This window comes from Coregonus clupeaformis, chromosome 7 (assembly GCF_020615455.1).
Source record: "Coregonus clupeaformis isolate EN_2021a chromosome 7, ASM2061545v1, whole genome shotgun sequence".
In the NCBI taxonomy this organism is placed as follows: Eukaryota; Metazoa; Chordata; class Actinopteri; order Salmoniformes; family Salmonidae; genus Coregonus; species Coregonus clupeaformis.
The window spans coordinates 2,390,717-2,404,327 of record NC_059198.1 but is presented as its reverse complement, the minus strand read 5'-3'; the positions used below and the strand labels follow the sequence as shown (position 1 = coordinate 2,404,327).

Here is a 13,611-nt window from a genome sequence, read left to right as displayed (position 1 = left end):
TACAGGAAATTCAATCATTTATTTTACTACAGACAATACGATGTATTCCTGTGATTTTCTTCTTTCACAATGAGGCCATTGACATTTGTAGTAAATCATCAGTCACTGATAAAGGTTAATTTGAGTTTGCAGTGTACTGTACAAGACTAATGGGTTCGATAATACGGTTACTGTTTGCTTTCTGTTACAACCGACAAGGCAAGAAAGAGCCACGCAACGTGTGCCTGTCAAGCGCTCACTGAGATCACTAGACTTCCGTTAGTCCATCGCCAACAACACTCACACCTGAGATTATGGGTCGTGTTCATTAGGACACACATTTCAGAAAGTTGTTCAACAAAGTGTTTTTAAATGGACAAGTCCAGTTAGTCCCTCCCTGTTTTGTATTTTCTTCAGTTGAATGCCTAATGAACACAACCCAGGTCTGGTCATTCCAGAACTCCTCCAAAATGCTCTAAATATTGCAACAGTTCCATCCCCTGAAAACAAATACTAAAATTGAGAGATAAAATAGCATTTACATTGAACTCAAATAAGACAAGTATTGTATTTCTTATGTATATAATTGCATGAACATAAACCATTAAGAACCTGAGACCCAACAGGTACATGACTGTGTAATGAGGCTCTAGACTGGTCTGGACAGCCATAACTACACCTGGGTCATGTTCATTAGGGCAAAACGTTTTACAAAGTTAAGCCACGGAAATCAAACATTTCTTATTGGACAAATCCAGATAATCCCTGTTTCATTCTGTTTTGTTGATACCCAATGAACACGACCTGGTAAAGGCCTTCAACGCCTCAGATGGAGGGCTACTGAACACATAATATGTCATCGAACACCTGCAAAGGATTCAATGACTACCAAATACACCAGAGATGGATAGGAGAGAACCACAGACCTGAAAACACACAGCATAGAACCTGTTTAAATATTGAACCGAGATAACGTCATGTGATGTCAGCAACTTGACCTTTGGTATTCAGCATTCTGACCTTTAACCTCTTCATCTTCAAGCGAAAGCATAGAATACAACACAAACTGTTGTCTTCAATGTTAAAACTACAAACAAATCAAGGAATGTAACGTCGATGTCAAAAAATACACTTCAGAAATTATTAATAGTAATATTGCTCGTCCATCCTAAAACACGAGAGCTAAAAGGTGTCCATCCTGTCACTCACTCACTGTCTGTGTGCTTTTCACAGGAGGTTGGAATTTTCTGCTTGCATTCATTTTGAGAGAAGAGAAAAATAATACATTGTGATGTGTGCCAACCGTTGGCAGACATTTTAAAGTCTAGACCTTTCTATAAAGTGTGCTCTTGCTGTCAGTTAGCCTGTGTTGTCCGTAACCGAATCTTGGGACTACTTCCAAGAGAGTATCGCCCCCATAACCATTAACACAAACTTAAAAAGATGCCTCTCAACCTACTCACGCAAAGACATAGTAGTCTGCCCTGCAGAAACACTCCTGCACTTTGCCAGGTCTGCATATTAACATATGCATAGAACTTGTTACTTTTACTGTATACAGCTCAGCAGTGTTTGAGTTGGGCTGGTGCTCACCGGTACGGAGTGCCAGCACCTCAAATGTTCTACTTCTTCAGTACCAGCACCTAATTCAGTCCACTTCAAGCACTGAGGCTCACCGCTCTAATATTTTCAAGATTACATTTTGGTTTGATGGACGGATTGTGGGGCCACCCAGGGGACAACAGAATATAGTCCTTCAAGTCCCCATGGCAACCTAAAAGTGTCAAAATCCACAAATCATTTTTTGTCATAGCGGGGTAGCTGTTTTTTCACTCTAACTCTACTGCATCACTCGATAATACAATTGTTTGGGATTATAAAAGAGACTTCAACCTGACAACAAATCACACTATAATCTAATCAAGTAAGATCAATTGTCACCTCATGTCAACTCAAGAAGAAATAAATCCTATAACAGGATTGAATAAAAAAAATGGCTCTAATATGATACTAAGAGCTACAAATATGACCAACCATACTGGGAGGATACAGGACGGAGGGAGAGTGAGAGGAAAATGAGAGGAGAGGAGGAGGGGTTACAAGGTCTGGGTATGGATGGGTTCTCATCCAAACGTTCAGAAAACAATTATTCCTGTCTTCCCTACTTCTTTCCTGCAGGACAGCCAACGATTGGCTGTGGGGTCGGATCACATGAAGTACCACGCAGCCAATCCGGCGAGGGCGGCGACCCAGGCGGCGAATAGGACCTGGCCTGTGGGGTGTCTGAGGACGGCCATGGCCAGCTGACCAACGTACGCCGAGCCCCCACCGGCCACTGAGATAGACAGAGGACAAAGAACACGGTAAGCAAACTTCCCACATTACCATCTGAAACACTCTTATACCAGTTTTAACACCACTAAGCCAGGCCAAGCCAAGCTGTACTGCACTGGCCTGGTTAGGAAGCCACCATAGTTGCTGAAGTCATGCTGGATAGGACAATGTGAAAAGCAAATATCCAAGCCAGCATGACAGTGTGGAAAGGGTATTGGTTCTAAATGTATTGCTAACATGGCACAACAACTTTCTTTCAGGTGGTTTTCTGGATCAAATAACTGTTTCCAGACAGAGCCTATAGGAGTTGTGTGTTAGCGTACCCATTTGTGCGGCGTAGTAGGGGCATTTGTTGAGGTCTCCTCCGGTCCCATGGGCCCCGTGAACGGGCATGCCCGCGTCCATGACCTCCTCCTGGATATCCTTACCCATCTCCTCTAGCTCATCAAATACCTGACACCAAACACACAAAAGACAGGGGATAACAACTGGTTCGTGTTCACTCAGCACGAAACAGAAAAAAGGTCAAACAGAGAGGTACCATCTGAAAATGTCCAATAAGGAAAGCTTATTTTCGTTTTCTTTTGCACAACACTTTGGAACAGTTTGCTATTGTGTGTCCTGATGAACACAATCCCTGAACTGAAACAGTAAGATGAATTCTGATGGCCCAGAATTTACCACAAAGTTTCACATTATGGGTGGGTAGGTGGGAGAGTCAAAGGAGTGATATTTCACTTAAGGAGGTGCCACTGGTAAAATAAATGGCCATTTGCCATGATGCAGAACCGTAACAAGAATATGATCAAGTTCAACATCTGACATTCATGTAATGTAATCAGAAGCCAGATGCGAGGAAGTAAATTAATGATCATATCTGGACACCTGAAATTGAAATATAATAGATGGCGCATTGTCTGGCTACACTCTCAGAACCAGTTGGCAGTGGTTACGGTGATAAGCACAAATCCAACCATCTGCTGTTGGCCAAAGACCCTAATTTTCCCTGGGCACAAGACTCTTATCTCCAAAGACAGGATCAATACAGTGGCTGGTTACTGAGATTTAAGTAATCATTTAATGATACAATACTGAAAAATGTCCATCTATGAAACTAACACTGAAACTAAACTACTGTGACCTACCTCTGAAACTAAACTACTGTGGCCTACCTCTGAAACTAAACTACTGTGGCCTACCTCTGAAACTAAACTACTGTGGCCTACCTCTGGAACTAAACTACTGTGGCCTACCTCTGAAACTAAACTACTGTGGCCTACCTCTGAAACTAAACTACTGTGGCCTACCTCTGAAACTAAACTAATGCTAACGTCTATTTTTTTATTAATTTTTTATTTAACCTTTATTTAAATAGGCGAGTCAGTTAAGAACAAATTCTTATTTACAATGACGGCCTACACCGGCCAAACCCGGACGACGCTGGGCCAATTGTGCACCGCGCTATGGTACTCCCAATCACGGCCGGTTGTGATACAGCCGGGATCGAACCCGGGTCTGTAGTGACGCCTCTAGCACTGCGATGCAGTGCCTTAGACCGCTGCGCCACTCAAGGAACCACAGATATGAGATGGCAATATTTCCAGCCATCACCTAGAAGACCCACCGCCCCAGAAGGTGCAGCAGTCTCTGTTTACTAGAAGACCCACCACACCAGAAGGTGCAGCAGTCTCTGTTTACTAGAAGACCCACCACACCAGAAGGTGCAGCAGTCTCTGTTTACTAGAATACCCACCACCCCAGAAGGTGCAGCAGTCTCTGTTTACTATAATACCCACCACCCCAGAAGGTGCAGCAGTCTCTGTTTACTAGAAGACCCACCACACCAGAAGGTCTCTCTCTCTTCCCTTCCTCACCTCCATGTTGAACTGAAAGGCCAGCACGGCCTCCGCCACCAGCCTGTCCTTGGTTGCCATGTCCAGCTCCAACTCATTCATCCGGCTCCTGTACAGCTGTTTGAAGGCCTTGGCGCTGTGGATGCCGTCAAACTGGTAGAAGTAGACGCCCTCGCCCGTCGCTGGCAGCTTCAGCGCCCGCTGGGCCACCTTCTTCAGCACCTGGCCCCCGGACAGGTCGCCCATGTAGCGAGTGTAGGCATGGGCGACCAGCAAGACCGGCTCTTCCTGACCCACCTACAATACAAATACAACTTCATTGTCCAATGCTCTTGCCTTTTGGCTGTCTTCTGTTATTCTCAACCTCCCCTGGACTCCACACATACACCAGAGGATTGAAGCAGCACAGGGTCAGCCGCAGTGCAGCACCCATGAAGCAGTTTTAGGCATTAAGTGCCTTGCATAAAGGCACAACGGTAGTGGATGGTGGTAATGTGAATCTGAAACCAGCAGCCCTCCAGTAGCCAGTTCAGTCCCCACTTTTTTAATCGTCCAGCCTGGGACTTGAACCAGCGACCTTCCGGTCCACCTCTCTAACCTCTGGGTTACCCACCTGGTGGATGCGTTCCACGTAGCGTTGCGTGGCTGGCGAGCAGCTGACCCGCTCCCGCCAGTCCTCACCATAGAAGTAGTCCAGGTCGCGGGCCAGGGCGTCACGTCTATTCAGCTCTGGGAAGTAGAGCGGGGAGAAGTCAGGATGATCCTTGTTCCTCTCGATCTCCTCCTCCATGGCTTCGTAGGTGTAGTAGAGGGCCACATCGCCCAGCTGAGGGGGAGGAGAGATGCAGGGACACAGGAAGAGAATAAAAGGTCAATTTTACCCCAAAACAAACATTTTATTTTCAAATATTTTTCATTAGTCCATGTTTGACAGTCCCTCAAATACTGTGTGTCAACATCCTGGCAAAGACTCACAAAGTGAGTATGTCAAAGCACTTCATGTTCTTTAAAGCTTTACAGGAGATCGTTGTTCAGTACAGTGGTTGTTCATTACCAGTGGTTCTGAAAGACCCATCACGATTCTTGACAGTATTATCTTACAAAGCGTTTGCAAAGTGAGGATGTCAAAGTTAGATCAAAATGCCTAAACCCTTAAAACGGACTGCTGTGGATAAATCAGACAGTGAATGCAGCTGTACTAAGTCTCAGAAAAGACTTTTCTCTGAGGAGTCATTTTATGTGGCTGCTCTATTCTCCAGACTGACCTTGAAGAGCTCTTTGCGGATGCGCCCCCTGAGGAAGTCCTTGACAAACTGGGTGTTCTCAGCCTTCTCGTGAACCTCTTTGGTCCCGGCAGCCAGCAGTTCAGAAAGGTCTGTGGGGCTGTGGGGAGGGCACATTGGCTGACAACGCATGGGCAACTAGAGGCACACACTAACTAAATTACCCATAGGGATGGCTTCCCAAACCCAGATTAATCTTAGTTCTGCACAACAACAAAAAAAACTTCAATGTAGCTTATTGTCCATTGAGCATGCTTTTTACTCCAGGAGAAGGCGTAATCTGTGTCCGGGAAACGTGCCCATTGTGTTTTCGACTCTCCTCAGAAATAAAGAGACAGACCAAATCTGACAGAACTGAAACATACCCTGCCCACACCCTGGCACTTTAACATACACATGAGAGAGGAGACCTCTCACTTCCAGAAATTCCCCAGCCCCCATCCAGTTTCAGAAATAGCATTGAAGTGAAGTTAGACCATCCCAGATTTCTGTACCTGAGAGTGTCTTCTGGCTCTTTCTCTGCGTTCACCAGGCCTCCTCCATTGGTGACACTCTCCGCATTTACAGAGTCCTCCATCTTTTCTGCAGACAGCTTGGTCATGTCACTCAGACAGACACTCTTTGCCAGTCTCTGCCAAAGACAGAACCCCAAAACAAGACCCACACATTCAAAACTGACTCACTATTGAGTGGGTGGGGTAGCCTACATGAGAGGCACATAGCCTAGATACAGTATGTGCACATAGATAGATATAGAAGTAGTGCTTTTGTAAATAGTAGTCCAAATTTCAATGACAATAGTCTTAAGGGATAGTTCTCTGTAGCTCAATTGGTAGAGCATGGCGCTTGTAACGCCAGGGTAGTGGGTTCGATCCCCGGGACCACCCATACGTAAAAATGTATGCACACATGACTAAGTCGCTTTGGATAAAAGCGTCTGCTAAATGGCATATTATTATTATTATTATTATAGTTCGAGATTTTGGCAACTAATCCATTTTTCAATTTACCCAGTCAGATGAACTCACGGATATCATTTGTATGTCTCTACGTGCAGTTTGAATTAAGTTGAAGGAAATGAGTGTTAATGGAGCAATTGCCAACTAGCATGAGTGCAATGACTGAAAGTCTATGGGATCAGCTAGCATGCTCATCTGACTATGGGTATGCTGTCCTCACTATGTTCTGGTGTACAGTTTGACAGCTAGCATAAACAGTTGCCCAATAAATCCATAAGAGAGAGGAGTTGCTTTTTTTCTTAAACAGAAAATACAGAAAGGAAACATTTCTTAACTCCGAACAATAACATGGTAAACCTAACATTTAAGAACAACAACGTAGAAATAAACACAGACGTTACATAACAGTAGCCAAGTTAGAAAGCAGAACTATAGAACAGTAACGTTAGTTAGCTAGCGTTGTAAGTTTGCTCATAACAAGTGTACAAAATTATGCCACAACCTTTAAACATTTCTCTCATCGTATAATAGCTGACGTTGTTATGATACTTACAATACTATGCTTGCAAAGGGCATAAATGCAGATAACTGAAAATAAACGAATGTAATGATTGCTGTTTTGACAATGTAGCTAGCTAGCTAGCTAGCGATCCCTGTTTGACAGAGCTGTTTGATTATATTCATCGTCAGGCACAAAGGGGTGTGGTGTATGGTCAAACGACGCAACGTGGCGTGCCAGGATACAGCCCTTAGCTGTGGTATATTGGCCATATGCCACAAACCCCCAAGGTGCTTTAATTCGATTATAAACTGGTTACCAACGTAATTAGAACAGTAAAGATGTTTTGTCATATCATATCTGTGGTATACGGTCTGATATACCACGGCTTTCAGACAATCAGCATTGAGGGCTCGAACCACCCAGTTTATATTTACAAATAAAGACATTGGGTCCGTGACACTGCAAGTAGAAGAAATAGCTTAATTGCCTAAATCTCAAACTATCCCTTTAATAGGAGCAGAAGTCCAGAAATTAGTGCAAACCCAGCACAACATATCATATCAGATACAACTTCAACATAGCAAACAGCGTATAGATTTTATGATGAATCCTCGGCTCATCCCTGTATAAACGTAATATGGTAGAGTTTAAGCGTAGTAGTAGGCATAGCCTACATCTTTGAGGGTGACAACAGAACCCATCATAATTAGCCAATTTCTTTGACTTATTATGACAATGTAATGACCTCAACTAACTCTTTGCTAAAGCTACATTCATTAAAACATCAAGAAGGGTCCATGAAATGAAAATATGGCCACATAAATCAGTACCCTTTGTTATTGCGGTCTGAAAATGTCTCATGTGCCAAGATTGTGCAAGAGTTTCTTGGAAGAGGCAAAAGAGCACTCAGGCTAATGTGGGTGGGTCTACTACTCTATTCTGCTGTGGACCAAAATATTTACTTCATTATTATTCTACCCTGTCGTCATGGTGTAAACAAAGGATTGGGTATATGATATAACGTGTTAATATCCTAGGGACAAGTAAAACCCAATTCAAACATATCTCTACATTTAGGAGAAGAAAGACTAAACAGAAAGGCAGCATTTGATACACAGACTCTCCATCCGATGTCTTGTTGACAAGTAGCCTAGTTATGACCAGCAGAACATCAGCTCACAACACAAGTTAGGCTAGATCTACAGAATAAACTCTACAGAAACACCAGAGACTTTTCAGATCAGTGTCACTTCAGTAACAGGAGCAGCCTACTACAATAAATACTACAATTATACGTAGCTTCTGTGCCTTATGATATCAGGTCCAATCCACTTCAAGTCCACATGAGAGGCCTCCCGAGTGGCGCGAGGCGTCACTACAGACCCGGGTTCGTTCCCGGGCTGTGTCACAGCTGGCCACGACCAGGAGACCCATGGGCGGCACACAATTGGCCCAGCGTCATCCGGGTTAGGGAAGAAAATCCACATGAGAAACATAAACCCATAGCAAGTATGAATAGGAGCATCATGCCTACCAGATAAGGTAGGGAGATGCAGTCGTCAACCCAGTGGTCAACGCAGGCAGGAGAAGCAGTGACAATGCTCTTTTCTTACCAATGATGTGTTGTTGTTGTTGTCGTCGTCGTCTTGGGCTGTTGGTGGTCACTGGTCAAAAGTCCTCTGACAGTTGATTCAGCTGTGACCTTATTCAGAGTGCCAGAGATAAAGGAATGTGTGTGTGACTTTGGCAGCACTGACACACAAGTAACAACACAGTGAATAGCTGGCACAGCATAGCAGGGGCCTAGTATTAGGAGGCCCTAGTCGCGTCACATAGTAAAGAGGGAAGTCAACAATGAAGAGGCCTGGAATTACATAGAGAGAGCCAGACAATGGAGTTCATAGTACACACATTGCTAGATGTTCAGTTATTCTAGTGTTTACTAGCTAGCTAACTGTAAACTGTATCAAACAGTAGTTCTGGTTGTACCCATGACATTGTTCCAACACTAGTTACATGGATTTGATCTAATGCGTCTTACATCTTAATTTGTATACATTTGAGGATATGGCAAGCTAGCTAACATGACTCAACTGAGGTCAGAATGTCGATTGGTCTTGCTAACGTTGTAACAAAGATGCTAGCTAGCCACCACCAGCAGAGCCATTAGCTAGTTCAACAATTTAGCCCATGACATCAAGTCACTGAACTGGCAGTTGTTTGACATGTTGCACGCTAGCTAGTTATGTAGCTGCTAGCCTTTTGATTAAACAGTTTACAAGTGTTATAAACAGCGCCAGCTAACTAAACAGTTGATACGTGCATTACTTCAGGATGAAAATGTGTCAATCATTTTAGAATAGCCTAATCTATTGTTTTGATGCTGTAGAAAGCTAAATAACTCACATAGGGTTATCTAGCGTCCTACTCTGGCCCTATTGTACAGAGAATAAACATACAGTACCTTACCTTCTCTGCGCACTCTGCGGAGCTCTTCTTCAGCGTTGCTTATTCTTCTTCTTTGAGACTGGGTTGGCGGATCGCATCCAACTTTTAGGTGCATACACTTCCACCTACTGTACTGGAGTGTGAGGCCAGTCACATCCTTCCTACATTAACTTCCGGTAATACAACATTGGGGGGAAAGGAAAAGTACCCTGCCAACTATTAGCTCTCACAAAAACAAAAAAATACCCCCCATTCCACTATTTAACCTTATCTAATCATACTCCAGGCCAACGGTCTAAGAGGACAGAACACTACCACTCAACACCCCCTGCAAGTCTTCTGCAGTAAAACCTCACAATTCCCAAGTACTTCTGCGCAGCTGCCACCACAACCTCTATTTTCTGTGATTTGCGTTCCATTTCTGCAGTACAGTTGACTGTAATATTCATATGTGTCAGCATACAGAATTGTGATTGGATGCATTCTACTGTCATATCATACTGTGCTATGATTGGTTAAGACCACCCAGGTGGTGAGGTCATTCTAAAAGATGATCATGGCCAGAGACACATGGACATGCCAGTCATAGCTAGTTAATAAAGAGCTACGTTTATAAATATCCTGTCGTCCTGCATTTTATTATTTTGTACAAAGCATACAAAACAAGACATGGTGTCAGAGTAAAAGGACTAAAAGATGGATTTTGCTGGAGTTCCTTCACCTCGAATGGATTGGGGGTCTACAAATCTACCAGATGCATGGCGTAAGTTCAAACAGCATGTGGAGCTGATGTTCACGGGTCCTCTGAAGGAAAGAGGAGAAGAGGAAAAGTGCAGCTACCTGCTCCTCTGGATCGGTGAAAAAGGGAGAGACATTTACAACACACTTACCGAGGCTGAATCAAAGGTACTGAAAACATACTACGATCGTTTTGAAGCATATGTTGTGCCAAAGACCAATACAATTTTCGCTAGGTACAAATTCCATGAGAAAGTACAAGGCGCTAGCGAATCGTTTGAACCGTTTGTCACTGAGCTGCATCTGCTTGTGAAAGACTGTGATTATGCAAACAAGGATGAGATGGTCAGGGACCGTATTGTATTTGGAATACACTCACCGCGAGTGAGAGAGAAACTTTTGAATGTTGGATCAGAGCTAACGCTGGTCAAAGCTATCGACATAGCCAGATCTCACGAGCTAGCACAGGTTCAGATGAAAACCATTTCAGGCGGCAGCACGAGCGCATCACGTGAACAAGCAGTGCACGCAGTCAGGCAGACATCAAAGCACACCTCCAGTGCCCAGAGAGCATGTTTCTGAACGGAGACAGACAGAACTCCAAAACAGTGCGACACAGACTCCAAATGCCCCAAAACATGTGGATATTGTGGATACAAAGTGCATGGCGAACAGGGGAATTGCCCAGCTAAAGGCAAACAGTGTACTAAATGTGGGAAATGGAATCAATTTGCAAAAGTGTGCAGAGTTTACCTTGGAAAAACAGTACATACAGTGAGTGAAGATGAAATGTCAATCAAAGAGTGAAATGCTGATGAACTGTTTATTGATTCAGTGACACAGAAAAGTCAGATATCAGAGACAGAGCAAGCCTTTGCTGACATTGAGATAGGAAGACAAGGCACAGAGCTAAAATTCAAACTAGACACTGGTGCACAAGTAAACATTATTCCTCTGAGTAAGTACAGAAGCTTGACATCTGAGTGTGAGCTACAGCCCACCACAAGCAGACTGACTGGTTATGGTGGTGAACAGCTCCCAGTAAAAGGCACATGCACTCTCAAATGCAAATACAAGGAAAGGGACATGATGTTGGACTTTTACGTTGTTGACACTCGAGCACCTGCAGTGCTAGGTCTTAAAGCATGTTTAGACAGGGACCTTATCAAGCTAGTTTTATCAGTGACAGCACCAGTAGAGATAGAGAATGTCATGGAGGAGTTTGCTGATGTTTTTACAGGAATAGGACTATTCCCAGGAGAATGTACCATTCACCTTGACCCAGACGCAACCCCTGTGGTCTACCCACCGAGAAAGATTCCACTTGCTCTCCCCGCCCGTCTGAAGAAAGAGTTGGAGAGCATGGAGCAATCTGACATCGTCACCAAGGTTACAGAACCGACGGATTGGGTCAGCGCGTTAGTGGTGGTGGAGAAACCACGCACAGGCAAGCTCAGAGTATGTCTCGGCCCAAGAGACTTGAACAAGGCTATTAAACGCCCCCATTACCCCTTACCAACGCTAGATGGCATCACACACAAGCTAGCGGGCGCACGCTACTTCAGTGTCATGGACGCCAGATCAGGCTACTGGGCTATCAAGCTCACAGAAGAGTCATCTAAGCTCACAACGTTCAACACACCGTTTGGACGCTACAGGTTCCGTCGCCTGCCTTTTGGGATTATCTCAGCCCAAGACGAATTTCAGCGAAAGATCGACGAGGTGTATGAAGGCCTCAACAGAGTCGTGGCAATTGTGGACGACATCCTTGTCTATGGTCGAACCAAAGAGGAACACGACAGAAACCTCAGCGCGATGCTGCAAAGGTCCCGCGAGAGAGGAGTCCGGCTCAACCCTGAGAAGAGCACAGTCGGCGCTACAGAGGTCAGCTACTTCGGACAACTTCTCACAGTGAATGGAATTATTCCCATCCCTCTCTATTGGTCTCTGCCTACTCACAGGAACCTCACCATGTACCCATCTTCCTCTACCACTCTCTTCACTTCTTCAGCATATTACATTTTCTGTACTACTTTCTGACCTCAACCTGCCTTTCTCTCACCAGACACCTCCAATCTCCAGCCCCATGGGCAACCAACAGCTTACACACAGAACTTTCTCCACCGATACTACACATTCCTTCATCTGATGCCCTCCTGCACATTTCTCACATCTAGGAATCTCCCTCCTACACACTGCAGCAACATGACTATAAGCTTGGCACCTAAAATACCGTAGTATTTTCTGAACAAAAAGCTCTCATGGGATAACTAACATATCCGAACTTGACCTTTTTGGGAAAAGACTCTGCATCAAAACTCAGCAGGCCAGACAATGTCTTCTCCGTTTCACCACGTGCCCCACCGTGTCTGCATCGCACCAAACAGCAGGCATCACAGACACCAGGAATCTTCCATTTCGTCTGATCTTCCGCAACACTTAATGCCACCCCCACTATCACTCCTTTCAAAGGCGCCCTGCTCCCAAGAGCAAAGGAAGTCACAGTTCTTGTCCCTAGTCACGTGGTCCGTCGCGCCCGCTCCCTCTGGACGGAAGAAACACAATAAATAATCAGGAGTCCATGTGTTGAGTTGCTAAGTAGAGATCATGTGGCCATTACAAATCGTCCCAAAAAAATCCATAGCCACATGATTGTGTTATTATTGTGTTATTAGCTACCCAATATGATTCATATATATGGTATATGGTTACAGGGTTGGGGCGTAATGGATTAACGGATTACAAAAAAACGTGTACTATATTCTTCATGGGGTGCGATCTGTACATCGTGAGTGCGCTCTGCTGAAATGCGCTGAATTAAATATGATAATGCTTTGAATTTATGAACGGCCTATTTCGCAATTCATAACAACGTCATTGGCGATCAAAGTTACTCTATCATTACTATACTTGTCACGCCCTGACCTTAGAGATCCATTTTATTCTCTATTTTGGTTAGGTCAGGGTGTGATTTGGGTGGGCATTCTAGTTTGTCTATTTCTTTGTTGGCCGGGTATGGTTCCCAATCAGAGGCAGCTGTCTATCGTTGTCTCTGATTGGGGATCATACTTAGGCAGCCTTTTGCCCACCTTAGTTTGTGGGATCTTGGTTTGGTGTAGTGGCTTTGTAGCCTGCAGACTTTACGTTTGTGTGTATTTTGTTGTTTTGTCGGTGTTCTTTGATTAAATAAATATGTTCGCCTACCACGCTGCACCTTGGTCCGAGCCGTCAATCCACGAGCGTGACAGAAGATCCCACCACAAACGGACCAAGCAGCGTGGCCAGGAGGAGCAGACATCCTGGACACAGGTGGGGAAGACATTCTGGACATGGGAGGAGATATTTGTCGGAAAGGGACCCTGGGCGAAGGAGGAGACCAAGGCAGGAAGGGATCACCTTCCATGGGAGCAGACGGAGGCAGCGAGGGAGGATCAACGGCGACTCCGAAAGTCACGACCACGACGGAAGCCCGAGAGGCAGCCCCAAATATATATATTTTTTGGGGGGGGCACACG

At 44.6% G+C, this 13,611-nt stretch overlaps 1 protein-coding gene across 4 annotated transcripts; it reads right to left on the bottom strand.

Moving 5' to 3' along the window:
• Positions 1 to 9,487, bottom strand: LOC121551539 (heme oxygenase 2). Of its 4 annotated transcripts, none has more exons than XM_041864238.2 (8): positions 9,375 to 9,487; positions 8,524 to 8,612; positions 5,944 to 6,080; positions 5,432 to 5,549; positions 4,780 to 4,992; positions 4,188 to 4,463; positions 2,637 to 2,766; positions 1 to 2,314 (listed from the first exon to the last, which is right to left on the bottom strand). In XM_041864238.2, exons 3-8 carry the CDS (start codon positions 6,048 to 6,050, stop codon positions 2,187 to 2,189), a joined length of 972 nt encoding a protein of 323 aa, XP_041720172.2. In that variant the 5' UTR covers positions 6,051 to 6,080; positions 8,524 to 8,612; positions 9,375 to 9,487; the 3' UTR covers positions 1 to 2,186. The 4 variants fall into 4 exon arrangements, with proteins under 4 accessions (XP_041720172.2, XP_041720170.2, XP_041720171.2 ...); XM_041864236.2 differs by having other exon boundaries at positions 9,380 to 9,487; XM_041864237.2 differs by having other exon boundaries at positions 9,317 to 9,383.
• Between the last annotated feature and the right edge of the window lie 4,124 nt (positions 9,488 to 13,611).